At 42.0% G+C, this 15,218-nt stretch overlaps 1 protein-coding gene across 1 annotated transcript; it reads left to right on the plus strand.

Annotated features, from left to right (window-relative positions):
• Positions 1 to 6,822: 6,822 nt before the first annotated feature.
• ANKRD1 (ankyrin repeat domain 1) lies at positions 6,823 to 14,681 on the plus strand (the record flags this gene model as incomplete). Its single annotated transcript, XM_082308752.1, has 9 exons — positions 6,823 to 6,897; positions 8,507 to 8,686; positions 10,529 to 10,666; positions 10,757 to 10,864; positions 11,455 to 11,553; positions 12,686 to 12,784; positions 12,929 to 13,027; positions 13,195 to 13,293; positions 14,571 to 14,681. Exons 1-9 carry the CDS (start codon positions 6,871 to 6,873, stop codon positions 14,679 to 14,681), a joined length of 960 nt encoding a protein of 319 aa, XP_082164878.1. The 5' UTR covers positions 6,823 to 6,870.
• Positions 14,682 to 15,218: the final 537 nt, after the last annotated feature.

Consider the following 15,218-nt stretch of genomic DNA (forward strand, 5'->3'; position numbering starts at 1 on the left):
TGAAATAAAAGAGAGTACAGAAATCCTATGCCAAAGTGTCGTAACAGAATCCTGTAAAACTTCTGTGTGTTACAGAAAGGCACAAGGTTTTTTTCAAGTTCATCACCTGACATAAATTTGCCTCTGATTATGATACTTCAGAGGAAAAGGTGTTTGGCTTTTTTTGTTTGTTTGCTTGGTTTTGTTTGGTTTTTAATTACTCTCATCTAAAATTAACCTCAAATTGCATTTTTAGTATATGCACTGTACCTGTAACAAATTGATAAGAGAGATAAAATTGATTTTTCCATCTGTGTTTGCAGTCACAGAAATACTTACCCTCTAGCCCCAAGAGGATGCCCAACATAACATGATGTAATGTAATTCCAAAGTTTCATCAATGCTTTTCCACCCTCACTGGTATTATGGAAATCAAAGGAGATATTTTTTAAAAATAGCTTGGATACAAATCCAATAGTATCTCACTGCCAATGAAACCTCATCTCATGAAGGGGGTGAGAGGAGGGTGCTTTTTAGCAAATTTAATGTGAAGCGCATTTATGCATTTACATTTTAATTGCAATATGTTAAAAGAAAACAAACAAACAAACAAAACAAAACATAAAAAGGTTGTTTTTTCCAGGTAATAGTGATTTTCAGAATCTCCTCAACCTGTTTCTAACATTATAGAGGATATGGTTTCAATAAATGAGAAAGAGAGAGGCTGCTATGCCTGGGTGCACGTATGCTGCCAGTGTTGTGACATGCTATTATTTTGCTAAGAGATTACAAAATCAATGTTCTATGAAAACATTCTCGTATTTTTAAGCAAAATCCATCTGATTCTTTCTCACTTCAGTTCCCTGAGCTCCCTTTTATTCACAAGATGCAGGAACCTCCCTGAGGTAGAGCATCCGCTTGGGTCGCATCCAAAGATCTCACAGGCCAGCCTCAGTGCCAGTAAAGCAGAGAAGCTCCTTTTTGCTTTTCCTTAGCTCCCAAGATGTTTTGACTGGCTGAAAATTATGAAAGAGAACAACAGGCAGGCTGACCTGACTCGGCTCTGGGAAAACAGGGGGAAGGGTTAACCAAAGCTTTATCAAGAAAGAATTGGACACTTTAAATGCAATGAATGCCAATCCATGTGGCTGGGTGCAAAGCAGATCTTTTTAAACAAGTCTCTTTCCACAGGATGAAAGGTCTGGTTGAGAGTAGCATTCACATTAATGCAGTTTACTTGGGTCTTGCCAAAGCATTTCATTTCATGGCATATGTTGGTATGATTAAAAAGCATGCATTATATGGAATTAAAAGGATGTACTTCGGAAGAACTAAAACCTGGCTCCCTGACAGATCGCAAAGTGGTGAGAGTAACAAGTGGAACTATTTCCAGCAGATTCCCACAAGGATCAGTTCCTGGCACAACATTGTTTAATATTTCATCACGTGTCCAAACAATGATGTAAAATCAGTCCCAAGATGGTTGGGGGCTGGAGCACTTACCCTGTAAGAAATGACTGGGTGAGCTGGACTTGTTCAGCCTGGAGAAGACAAGGTTTCCGAGAAAATAAGAGCAGCCTACAAGGAGGCTCTTTACGGAGCAGCCTACAAGGCCAGGCTCTTTACGGAGATTCATGGGAGGAGAATGAGCGACCGTGATCATATATTGAAACAGGGGAAATTTCAACTGTATATAAGGAAAAAAAATCACTGTGAGGATATTCAGGCATTGAATCAGGACAACCAGGGAGGTCATGAAAGCTTTGTCCTTGGAGGTTTTCAAGATCTGACTGATGAAGCCCTGAGCAACCTTATATGACTTCAGTTTTGACTCTGTTTAAGCAGAAGTTTGGACTAGACAACCTCCCAAGGTCCTCCCTGTTATGGCATGTTATGACTGTAATTTGGTCGATTCTGCCTGGAGAGCAATTTGGGACTCCTGTTTGATAACTACTTCAGTGTGTGCTGTAATGTTACACTGCAGGGAAAAGCAATGGTTGGATGTTATTTCGTCACTGCTGGTAAGCACCCCTGCACAAAATTTGCCACCTTGGCAGAGTGGAATTCCCAGAATTCAAGCAGCCAGCTGCAAGTGAGCATTGCTCCCTCATGAACAGCCCATGAAGTCTGGCACCGCTGCCTGACGGAGCCCTCCTGAGCTGCTACTGAGCTGTCTCCTGAGCTGCTACTTTTGCTATGTAGGTGGGGAGGACAGCCAGGACCTGGGTTTTTTCTACATCAACAAGGAACAGTCCTGTGCATGCTATGCAGCATTTCAGAGGGATGTTTGTATCACTGAAAACTATAGCATCCCCTTACATTTACATGCCAAAAAGGCATTGGGATAAGAGGGAGTACTTACGAGCTTTCAGGCAAAGGTACAGCAAGATTCAGTTTTAAGTTAGACAATGTGAAATTCAAAATAAAACACTGCGGGAAAGTTTAAAATGTCACAGCTTCTCTGGAGTGAAGCTGAATTCTCCCTTGCTGCCAGCCAAAAACACTGGCTATGCTTTACTGAAGAGCAGTTGGCCAGCGTAGGTACCTGTTGGATCATGACTCAGGTGACCGGGATTTGCAGGTATGCTCTCACTGTAAGGATAAGAACTTGTTCTGCAATTCCCTAGTTTAAACACTTTTCCTTTCCTGACTGACTCGGAGTTGTTCTGGAGTATTTATGAATGGCAGAAACCTTTTAGACAACTCCATGTTGATACACAAAAGCCTTTTTGCAACAGCTGAGGGAATATTGTACTTCCTTGACCACACAAAAATGTAGGCAGAGGCTACGTGAACAGACCATCAGCACAGGTGTGCTGGAGCAGCAGGACCTTGACCTATATTGCTGACTGTGAAGGCCAAGTAGCCAGCAGATAAACCCATTTGACCACAGATAACAGCCCTTCTGGTGAGTTTAGCTGCACTTGCTTGTTAACTGAGACCCATTAAGGTGAGTTAGCCAGATTCACGTGTCATACAAATGCCATCATGATAAAGCTCAAGGCCTCAGATAAATTCAAATCCCTTGATTTTAAATAGAAATCACTGTATTTTTTTTTTATTATGTGAAATCCCCAACCCTAACGTCATTTGAGGAGGGTTTTTTTTAAGCCCTACAGTAATTGATGCAACTATTGACTCATTGCTGGTTTGGGTTTTGACACAAGAGGACTGTGCTGGCCAGACCAGCAACCTGCCAGACTATGACTTCTTTGTTTCTTTGATAACAAACGATCTGAACAAATTGAATTTATAGCTGCATCCTTCTGTCAATTTAATAATTTATCATATTCTCATTTTGTACTCAAAACTAACTTTATATTCCTAGGTGAAATAGTTTTTGGTTTTTTTTCCCCTAAGGAGACAATGTGTTTCTCTTTAGCAGTTTTATACATTGATAAGAAGTCTCCAAGTTGTTTTAAACAGATGATGTAGTAATTCCCTGATCACTTTAGAAAAAGCAGACAGACATATATCTCACTATGTTGAAAGAGTTAGCGCATGTGGTATAATTTGCATACTATAGTTAACTCATACCCCAACTGCTTTTTGTCAATAAGTATCAAAGAGCATACATTAGACAAATAGAAGTGTTTCCTGCATTTTATGGAAAACAAACAGCTGAAAAAGAGGAGGAAACAAATACAGTTCTGGCAATATACTAAGATTTACTGCTCTGTTGTGTGTGGATCTATGTAAGGCATGCTGGATGCTCATGCGTACTGAGAAATAAACAAGCCGTTACACACCGACAGATCACTAACCCAGGAGTAAGCTGTGGGTTACTGCTTCTTACGTGTACCTTGGGTATGAATTTATCCTTGATTGCACACACATAATACCCTCTTAGGTGCATACCCACTCCCCAGCAACTGATTTTTTCATACCTTTACTTATTTAGCAGCGGGAGACGGACAGAGACAGCCAGGCACAATGGCATTCCAAAGGGCAACATCTTCGGATGCAAGGACAGAGCCAAGGGCAGAGTGCTGGAAAATGTAAGATAGCCAAGTACAGCAGTGACGGCATTGAAAACATGATGATAATACACTTGACAGGAGGTGGCAATATCATCTGTATCACACATAATGCTTTCACTCTACCATTAACTTATTTAAAAATTAATTACAAAAATTCTTTATGCTATTCAGACAACTTCTTGTCTGCTAGCAGGGAACAGGGTGTGCTGTTAGTTTTCTCTCTGTCATGTGGAGCCTACTGCGCTTTTGCGTTTTTCTCTGTGAAGTTTTTTTGTGACGATATCCAATTGCCTTACACCTTGCAGATCGTTGCTCTGCCCTTATCCTTTAGCAGAGTGGCAAGAGTTTTTCAGATTCCTGTTACACGTCTCCCACTGACCATCTGCTATTACCACCTTAACGAGGAATCACTTGTTGAAAGGTGATTAAGTGGTTACAGTCCAGCACAAGGTTGCAAGCTCATTATACTACTTCCCCCTCCAATATTAAGCAATAGCGATAAGCATTTGGCCAGAGTCTTAGCTGATATGAATCAGTGCATTTCTACTATTTCAATAGGGTTACCTTGGTTTACATGACATTTAGCTTAAAAGCATTTACCATTAGGTTAATTTAGATTCCAGCCTTTGGTTAAAGTGGGTTTCTGTGTGCCACCCTTTTCACACAGAAACTCAGGATAATCAAGGAAGATTCTTTTCTATTCTTTAGTATTCTTTTAGTCATCAGGGATGGGATGTTTTAAAGATAATTATTGAATGCAGCTGGGGTTTTTTGATAGCACTTATGATGTAAGAAGTGGGTTTGTGTTTCCCCTCGGAGCACTGAGGTTTACTGTAAAGCTACTCTGGGCTCTGGATTTATTCACCATTTGCAGAGAAAGATCTATCCACTTAAACCTTCCAGTTTAGGTTTTGCTGAGTCAGTTTTATATCAGGCTGTTTAAAAAAGAAAGGAAAGCAAGAAAAAAGAAAAGTAAGCTTCAAATACACTGGAGCTGGAGGTAGTTCACAGCTTCTTAAACAGTTTTTGTTCTTAAAACAAACCCCTGCATTTCTTTTCCCGCACCAGGTCTCTGCTGTGATCTGTTTCCACTAAACCAGAAGCGGTCTTTGCAGCCATCCTGTTAGGGCTGGGGATTTCAAGACAATCTCCCAAATAAGCGTCGCAGAACAAAACAGACCGAGATAAGCTGTTAGAGCACATTTATAAACAAGAAAAAGCCAAACCAAGCTGCCTCTTATCATAGAGACATATAGGAGTACAAAACTGCTGTGAAAAAAAGCCTAGCAGTGTGATTCAGGACATATCACTCGGGGGGAATGATAGCCCGGCTGTACTTAGGTTTGGAAAAAAATGTTCTGAAAGGTTCTCTTGCTGCCACATACTCTATTTTAGTTCTGGGGCTCATCCTCTAATGTCATATATATTCTGAGTAGTAAAGGAACCACCTGATGTCCAGCTTCATTTCAGGGAAAGGGAGGGCATAGGTATGATGGGCACTAGAAGACAAGTTGGGATGTGCTCAGATTACTGGGAGATAGTTCAGAGGAGAGACACCTTGAAAGGTCAGTGTCAGGAACGCAGCATGCTAATGATGCTAATGATATAAACAACACCGAAGATAGTTAGGTCTTGATTTGGTGAAGCACTTATGTACATGTTGTACTTGAAGCACCTGAGCAGTTGTACTCATTTCAGCCAGGTGACCTGGATGCCTACAGCCAGGCTTATTCCTCACCAGACAGGAGCTCCAAGCATCACAGAATGACAGAACTGATTTTTCTTGGCATTCATCCACACTCTTTAAATGCAAAGATTAGTGCATCTTCCTGTTATAAAATTGCCTTCTGCTGGTATTCATATTCTCTTGCTTCCAGGCTACTCTGATTCTCGGCACAAGAAAAGCTTGCCTCTTTATTTTTTCCAAAGGACTCAATAACTCCTTTTCCCCAAAACACACATGTCCTCTGTATATATCCTCCTGTATCCCATCTTATCTCCAAAAATGAACAAATCATTTCTGTGCCCCTACTCTGTCATATCCAAAAGGAAAATATTGCCTGAGAAAACAGTATTCTTTTTTTTTTTTTTTTTTGCATAATAGGACATAATTTATTATTCTGCTTATGACCACTGACAAAGTCCCAGAAAAATGCAAAGCTTGCTGTTTTGAGATCTTACACTGATTGTAACTTATCATGTCATAGGCCCTTTTAGCACCAGAGACATCATTCTGGTTTAGTAATCCCTTCAGAGAATTCCTTCCAACGAATATAGAAGACTACCATCATGATGAGAAAAATCCTTTCCCCTAAAACTGTTTATCATCCAAGAATAAATAGCAATGAAAAGAATGGCTTTCCGAGACTTAAGGGGACATAATCCGTTTATCAGGAAGATATTACTACAAGTATTGTACATAAGCCACTTACCCGTTCCAGTGTCTCACAGTCATCTGAATGTCAGTTTAAAAAAAATTAAAAAAAGAAGATGAAGTTATAATGCTATATCAACAGACAGCTGTCCTAGTGGGCACTGGGAACACAGACTGACTCGCATTGCTGAGCCATGCAGTCATTGCCAAAGGAATGATGAGCTCACATTTCATTCCGATTCACATACTCGGTGTGGTTAGACTGTGAGGCTCACCCTCCCTCGCCCAACTGACGCCCCCCTCCCTGCCTTGACACCAGATCTGGCTCGTTAACATGTCTGGAATGAGCGCAAGCCTACCTCTCAGCTGGCAAGCCCAAGGGGCATACTTGGATTCCCAGGTTGGAAGATTATCTCATTCAAGCACAGTTCTCCCAAAGATATATAAGCAAAGCTAGCGTGGTGGTCCCTGCAGAGCTGGCTTGAGCACTTGGGAGTTTCAGCCATACAGGAGTACAAGCTTCAAACGCTGGCAAAGATGATGATGATGAAAGTAGAAGAGCTGGTAGGTGCAACCTTCTTTCCTTTATTCATAATTACTTTTCTTTCTAGACTGTCGTTATACCAGGCAGAGACACAACCTTTGTGGATCACTGAGGTGATTTGGCAGGTTACCAGCACTGCTGTGCTCTCGGTGCAAAACCTGTATGTACTGTATATTATCCTATTATATTCTCACTTTAACTTTTCTTTGGGAAGGGGACTCACCACCGATATAACTACATAGCTGTTTGGATTTTGCATCAGAACACAGTTCACCAGGAAGAAGAGACTGACCAGAATTTAGCTGTATATTTTCCTTTGACCTTGATTTTCATTTTTAGTTTTTTTAGAAGCTATTTTGTGATCACACTGAGTAATTCCAATCCGGTAAGGGACTGGGAGGAGGTATCAGTGCAGGGAAAACGTTGTATTAGAAAATACGAAACTAACAGTTTAGTAATGGTATTATTTTCTAATACTAAACTAACAGTTCTTACTGTTCATGGTGTAACAAGCCTTTGAAAAATAATGCCTAAACCAGACCACAAGTAATGGGACATTCCACTGCAAGGTTCAGACTAATAATATCTGATTTGATCAATAAACTGGAAAAACAACAATGATCCAGTAAAACACTGGAACATTATACAAAAATTATTTTTTTATCCCAGATGGCTATCTTAAGATGCAACTGCCATACAGCCTAACTAGTTAATGCTGTCTTAAATTCTTTGGCAAGGCCCTGACAGTTTCTCTAGCGTTAAACTCTATAACATACACAATTTTAGAAGGTGATTGAATGGAAAGGCAGTCTAGGACACATGAATTTACTGAACCACTCTTGAAATACACAACAGCCTCTACTAAGTTTAACAAGTTGTCTCTTTGTACACACTTAATTGGTCATCAGAAGTATTTCCAAAAGCTATTGAAAGCTGCGCTGCTGCACGGCATGACATAGCTTCTGCGCAGGAACTACCTTCTGCTGTTTTGCTAAGTGCTATAAATGGGGACTTTGGTACTGACAGCAATGGGTAAAACCAGCCTTGAAATTACTCAGCAACCCGATTTAACTGCATTGGATGTGTTTCAATAAAACTGTAAGGTCCCAAGGGAGAAAGCCTCTCCTCCCACTCTACCTGCTCAGTTCCCCTGCTCAACACTCACAGGGTGCTGGTGGCTGGTTGGGGTGGCTCTTTTCACCACAGCCTTTTACAGCCTTCTGAAGACTCTGAGACATGCTGGCGAGTGAACAAACAACAAACCCCCGAACAAAAAAGATGCTCTTCCCAACTCACTGGCTTTTGTCAGTACAGCAGCACCCTGGCCCCAGCCAAGCGGGGAGTTAGATTGCGAGTTGGCCTCATTGGTCTTGACCCAAGCTCTGAAGATGCCAAGAAGGGGTTGCTATGTGGATGCGGGAGATCTGCCTGCAAGTGGGATTGCTCTAGCCATTCACATACACAGTTAATCCAGGCACAGGCTGAATGAGGTCTGCACTCTGTCTGTCACACACTCCTAGAGCAGGACAGGGTGACATGCAATTAGCCTCTAGGTAATCCATGTTCCCAGGGGGTGGCTACTGCAGTCATGAAACTGCTGCTTATATTATACCACATTTGCTTTTACAGGTGACTGGGAAGAAAGCTGATGATAAAGAGACTGGCAGCTTCCTCCCTGAGGACTTCAAAAACGGAGAGTATGAAGCTGCTGTAAGATTAGAGAAGCAGGAGGACCTAAAGACAATCACTGAACACTCACTGACCCGAGGTGATCTGGCTTATGAGAAGGAGAAAAAACGAGAAGCAGAGGTAAGCTCTTGGGTTTTGTGCTTGGCTTTTTATCATCCTGTCTGCACTTCTGCTGCAGCCCTTAAAGTTTTGCCTCTCTAAGTTAGAAATACATGCATTGTGAGCTAGATAAACCCTTCGGAGATTGCTACCGATGGAGGTTGGTCTAAAGTCCATTGAAGGCCATGGAGATCTGCTGACTCCTGTAGCCTATGAATGCAGGCAGTAACACCATGAAGCAGAACCCCAAACTCCCCCTACAATGGCTGACTGAAACCCTGGGGGCTCCCTCCCTACGGGCTGCTGGCTGTCCGTAAGGGGGGAACAAACATAGCCAGCAAGGCACCTTCAGCTTGCACACCTAATGGCTGCCACCAAAACTAACTAACCCAAGAAAGATGCAAGAGTGCATTTCTGAAGCCAGAAGCCTTATCTACCATGAAAATATTCTTTTATGAAAACACTGTGTTATGCTTACTAGCACATTTGGGACAAAACAGTTACAAATGAAAGTGATACTGGTCTACAGAAAAGTACCGTTTTGTATTCCTGGAGCATGACAATTCTCCCTATATCCCTAAGAACTGATGCATCCCCCTCCCCCCCCCCTCCCCGAATACAGTAGCTGTAACATATTAAATTCTTTGGTGAATAAGCAACCAACTGGCCTAAAAATGTAAAATAATTTGGGAATGAAAAAGCTTAAGTAGCAGGGGGCATAAGACTGTTCTGAAAAAAGAAGGGTGGGGGAGTGAACCCCAGAAATATTAAAATAAACACTATTGACCTTCACCTTCGACAGGGAGATCATTACTTGCTACAGAGGTTTTTGAGTTCCTCTGCCCAAAACCACGACAAGGTCTTAAGAACTTTTTGGATTTCTAGTTGATCCACAGCCCACTCAGCCAACATAATTGTTTTCCGTTAAGTCAATGATCTACAGATCAAACCTTAAATGCAGAGAAGAATAAAAAGAAGAGGTGGAAATAACTAGAGTAAGAATTCAGATGAAAAAAATATATACCATATGAAAGGGTCTCACCAATGTATTTACCCTTAATGATACCATGGGACAGAACCTGTCACCTGTATTCACCCTGAGTTACCCCTTGTTTGTGAATCCCTCTTCTGAAGTCAAGGACACCTCATGGTACCCGAGATCTCGGCCCTCAGATCAGGCAACACATTTGCCCTTGATGCTAGCAGTGCCCCATACTGACTTCATGCAGGGATTCCTTTTACGAGCAGGCTGGAAGAAGCCTTAAACATTTATTGAACTGCCCTTCCAAGGATAATGGGGACATTCTTTGTAGTTTACCAAAATGTAACATTTACTGACTGAAATGCTAAAATTGGTATAAACCTTGCTTTTCACTTAAGGGTATATTTTTCATCAAAGAGGATTACGTTACAATAAATCAGGGGCTGCATTATGAAAGTGGTTGAAGGCAAAACGCTTGGTGGAAGTCAGTTAAAACTGCGGGGGCTTCCCAGCCCTCATAAGCTGCACACAAGGTTTCTTAAGTTGTTGGGCCAGAAGGAAAGACAGTGCTGCTCTGACTCCTGGCCTAACACAGACCAAAAATTTATGCTACCTATCCCACAACATATGGCTGAAGCAGCATTTAGGAAGAGGTCCAATGGTGTATGAAAAACTATAAATGATGTAGAATTTCTCACACACTTAGTAACTTATTCTAATGGTCAATTAGCTGTAGCTGTAAAAAAAAAAGACAACTTGTTTCAAAGTTCATCCAGTCTTAACTGAATTCAGTTGCATAGTAGTACACACTGTCCTGCCACTCTGAAAGGGAGAGGTGGTCACACTCAGCTCAACTTATGGGCTTCCCTGATTTGTTTCAGCTGAAGAAGAAGAAATTAGAGGAGAGGTCAAAACTTGAAAACTTGGAGGATCTTGAAAAAATTATTCAGCTGAAGAAGAAGAAAAAATGCAAGAAAGTAAAAGCTCCTGTTTTAAAGGAACCCGAACCAGAAGTTATTGTAAGTTATTTCAAAGCACCTTCTTCTGGGAAAGCAGCGATGAGGTTTTGCACCACATGCATTTACACCCTGTATATTTCTTTCCATCAGACAGGACCAGTGGATATACCCACATTCTTTAGAGCTGCATTGGAGAATAAGTTGCCAGTAATTGAAAAATACCTGTCAGACAAAGGGGATCCAAATGTCTGCGATGAGGTACAATCTTCCTTCTTACTGCAAGGCCCGCTGTAGAAGAGAGGTTATTACAGAGCAAAAGCAACTTTTACCAATAGATTTTGTAGCTTCCACACTTTCGAGGAGAAAAAAGGGTGGGGGGAAGTAAGTAAATGCTGGAAGTTTGGTATATCGAGTTTTCTAGTGATAATGGGGCTATTGGGATGCTTTGAAGTAATATTACCTCAAAAGAATCTTTATATTTAAAAGAAAGCTGTTGGTGCCCAGGAGGCCCTGATTGTCTGTAGCAGGTAGTCTTCCAACACTATAAGCTGCATTTGCAAAACTCAGCGTAGCATGCTGGATGGGGGAACTCAACAGGCATCAGTTTAAATTTGAATGCCATACTGCAGATATTTCTCACACCCTTTAAAATGCTGGGTAGGCAGCTCTTAGCTATCAGGATGCTATTAAAATTTTGCAGATTTCAGGTCTCAAAAGTATTAGCTCTTCAAAATGAATCAGCATAAAGTATGTATTTGCCATTATCCTAGGGAGGCGGTGAGAAAAGATTTAATGATATCTCTTTGTGCCATATTTAATATCTGACTTTGCACTGTTTTAATTGCCAGTACAAACGCACCGCATTGCACAGGGCATGCTCTGAAGGACATCTAGAGGTGGTGAAAAAGTTGGTGGAAGCTGGAGCCCGGCTTGAACAGAAAGACATGGTATGCACATCAACTTACACTTCTTCCAACTGCTCATTGTTTTATAAGTGCCAAGAGAAGCACTCGCAGAAGTGCTTCTTACAGAAGAGGAGCATTAAAAGGCCTTATAGTGTCTTGTAAGTTTATCCTTAAAATAACACTGTTGAGAAGAGGATCAGGAGGGGGTGTCTCCCTCCCTTTGCCAAAGTGGTTGCTGGAAAACACAGGAAGCGGAGGAACAGGTTGGCCGGTAGACTGCCACAAACAGCAAAGCCTAACGTCGGGTAAGAGAGCTGAGGTCAGGCTACCACTTCAGCCTGCTAGCAGGTGGTGGAGATACCACCGTCCCACGCATGTATCCAGGGCTCAGGGCAACGCGTACATTCTCCACCGGGATTTCAAGGCTGCGCTTGGGAGAGACCCCTGCTCCTCCGGAACGCTGGCCAGGAGGGCAGCTGAGTATCAATGGCTTCTGCAGCTGTTTTTTTTGCTTCTCCGCTCCCAGCTCTTTGCCCCTTTGCTAAACAGTTGGAACCAGGCAGCCTTGCTCCCCCTTGCTTAACCCAGCAGTGCTCGTGGAGAGTGTAAGAGACAGGAGCAGCAACAGGCAGGGCCAGACCTTCAAGGGACGTTCCACCCCTCCTGGCAGCGTGGAGCGCAGGGACACTGAATCTTGTAGGGGAGAAGGGTTCTAATTCACTTTGTGGATCTGGATAAGTTTGGGCTTTTTTTTAAAAAGAGAACTATTCTTTCCTTTGAGCTTCATTTTCTATGCATTTTAGAACCCAAAAGGCATCAAATAAAAAAATACTAACTAGCACATACCAGCCAGAAAAATCATACCTGGCTGTCTAAAGATGACTTCTAAGTTCACCGAATGGACAAAACACGTCCTCTCTCACAGCAGCGTTGCCAAGATCTCTGTCTTTAAGAGCAATATGCAGAAAGTGTGAAGAGTGAGAAACTTGCATTACTAAAGAAATTAGGGCAAAATAAGAAAAGCTGTTACTAGAAACAACTCAGTGATCACAGTGAAGTGCTTTAGGTTAAATTGCATGAAAAATATTTTGGATTAATTTAGAAATTTGATCAAAAAAATATTTTTTTTTAAATATGATGATGAATTACTTTCCATTCTTTTTTCCTGCTGTAGCTTGAATCTACAGCCCTGCACTGGGCGTGCCGGGGTGGAAACCTGGATGTTTTGAAATTCTTATTGGACAAAGGGATAAACAGAAATGCAAGAGACAAGGTATGTGCTGCTGGGACTCCGCAGCTTTTGAAACTGGAGATGAAAAGCTGACCCTTACTCCAAGTACATCATTTTTGGTGGCTGTTCTTGAAGCGGTCTTTACCTGTTGCACGCCACTGACTGCTTTCTCCTCCCACCTCTCAGCTGCTCAGCACCCCTTTGCATGTGGCTGTGAGAACTGGTCAGTACGACTGCGGGGAGCACCTCATCGCCTGTGAAGCAGATCTCAATGCCAGAGACAGAGTAAGTACCAACAGCTTCTTACCTGTCAGCTATCAGGTAGCATCAAGCTGCTGTCTGCCTCGATAGTTCCGCTTGCCTGTAAAAATCCCTGGCTATGCGGTTGGGGCTGGACCACAGCGCTGGACCGGCAGGACTGACACTGTGGTCCATGTCTCCTGCCTCTCTAGGAAGGAGACACACCGATGCACGATGCCGTGAGGCTGAACCGCTACAAAATGGTCAGGCTTCTGATTCTGTATGGAGCAGATCTAACTATAAAGAACTGTGTAAGTAATAGCAAAAAATACAGTAATTCAAAATGCTTTAAAATAAGTTTGCCTTCAGAGCAGTTTCATAGGTTTCAAGGCCAGAAGAGACTATTGTGAACAGACTTAATTAGATCACTTCAGAGTTAATTAAAGCAGAGCTGACACAGGGAAAGTATAACTTGGGGGAGGTCAGGGAGAAGAGGAAAAACCAGTACCTCTTCTAAAACCAGAACCCATCAGCTGCACCTTAAAACAACATCACATCTTTCTGTGATTTATTTTAATTACACATATCATATATTGAAAAGATATAATGTACAGACGCTTGCTCTCTGCACAACTCCTGGGCTTCAACTACTGTTGAGGCAACAAAGATCTTAGCTTGTCAGAGAAATCTCCTTTCTGTTAAGCCCACAGCCGATGGTGAGCCCAAGAACTACACCTGGATGACTGGCTGTTAACCTGACCATTGGGCAACAAACCCTTGTGGCTCAGCAGAGCTTCTATTTAAGAAGCCCCACACCTGACTTCGCTCATAGCCACTGCAGCAGCAGCAGATGCATTGCCAGAGCTCTGCAACCACTTGTTAAAACACAGCACATCACAGCCCCCTTTCCCCGAAACCCAAACCAAGCAGCAGTGGGATGGACAGTGAGTTTTACCAATGCCAGTCAATGTTTTTGATTGGCAATCAACCAAAACTTAAGGGGGCAAGGAAGAATCCAGCCACTGCAGCACTTTGCACTCCCTCCTCTCTGCCCACGCTCTCCAAAGCAGGCCCGCTCCCAGCATTATCCCTCATCAGGGTACAAAAACGATGAAAGGCACAGGCCCAAAGGCCAAAGACTTGCTCTCTCAGGCTTTGTCTGCACACAAAAGTTGCTCCTGTTTAATTTAGATGTGGTTCATAACCTAATTAAACCAGTACAAACTCTTATCTGAATTCTCCATTAAATAGAAGAGTGGCTTATTGAGGTTTCATCTAAATGTATTTCTAATCAGTTTAAACTAGATCAAAAGAAACACCTGCATGCTCTGCTAGTCATGGTATTTGCTAATATGGCTTAGACCCACTGAAACACAGGGAGATTTCATCACAAGGCTGAACAGGGCTGGGACTAGATCTGTAGAGCAAAAGGACTCAGACCTCAGGGAGGCGAGAGTTCGTCTGGCTTCGTGTGTGCAGAGGGGTCTCACATCAGGCAGACGCACCGCACAGATATTTAGGGAAGAAAGAAGGACTCAGCCATCACTGGCTGAAATTAAATCCTGCTTCCCCTGCTTTTTTTAACCAGCAAGGAAAAACCCCTATGGATCTTGTTCTTCAGTGGCAGAACGGCACCAAAGAGATATTCAACAGCCTGAAAGACAATTCCTATAAGAGCGTCCATCTAGGCAAGTTGTGACGAGAGAAAACAGACCGCTCTCTTTTTGCTGCTTTTAAATGCTTCATATAAACCTGGAGGAAAATAGCCATGAACATAGTATTTTTATTGAAAATATTTATGGTACTGGATTGTTTGAGGTACCTTCACTGAAAACTGCAAAACAAACATGCAAAGAAATTATTTTAAAAGGCAGGTTGAGTGTTAAAATTCCACTGGTTCTAAAATGGCTTTATTTATTACTATTTATTATTTATTTATTTAAAAAGTAATTTTTAATAATTCTCAATATTATTGTAGCTTTTTTTTTTAATAGAGCTTTACATCCTAATGCAATCTTTGCTAGCAACATAAATCCATTTGTCTTAGATGGTAGTATTTCCAACCATATCAGCAACTTCCCTCAAGCCTTCCAATAGCTCTAAATAGCAAATACTTGCAACTGTTGCTTTGTCTCTGCCAAATTCTCACTATTAAAACAATATGTTAAATGAGCGGTGATATGTGGAAGAGCAATGGAAGAAGGTGTGCTGAGGTGCCAAGTGGATTTAAAGAAGC

This window comes from Platalea leucorodia (assembly GCF_965183815.1).
Source record: "Platalea leucorodia genome assembly, chromosome: 4".
Taxonomy (NCBI): domain Eukaryota; kingdom Metazoa; phylum Chordata; class Aves; order Pelecaniformes; family Threskiornithidae; genus Platalea; species Platalea leucorodia.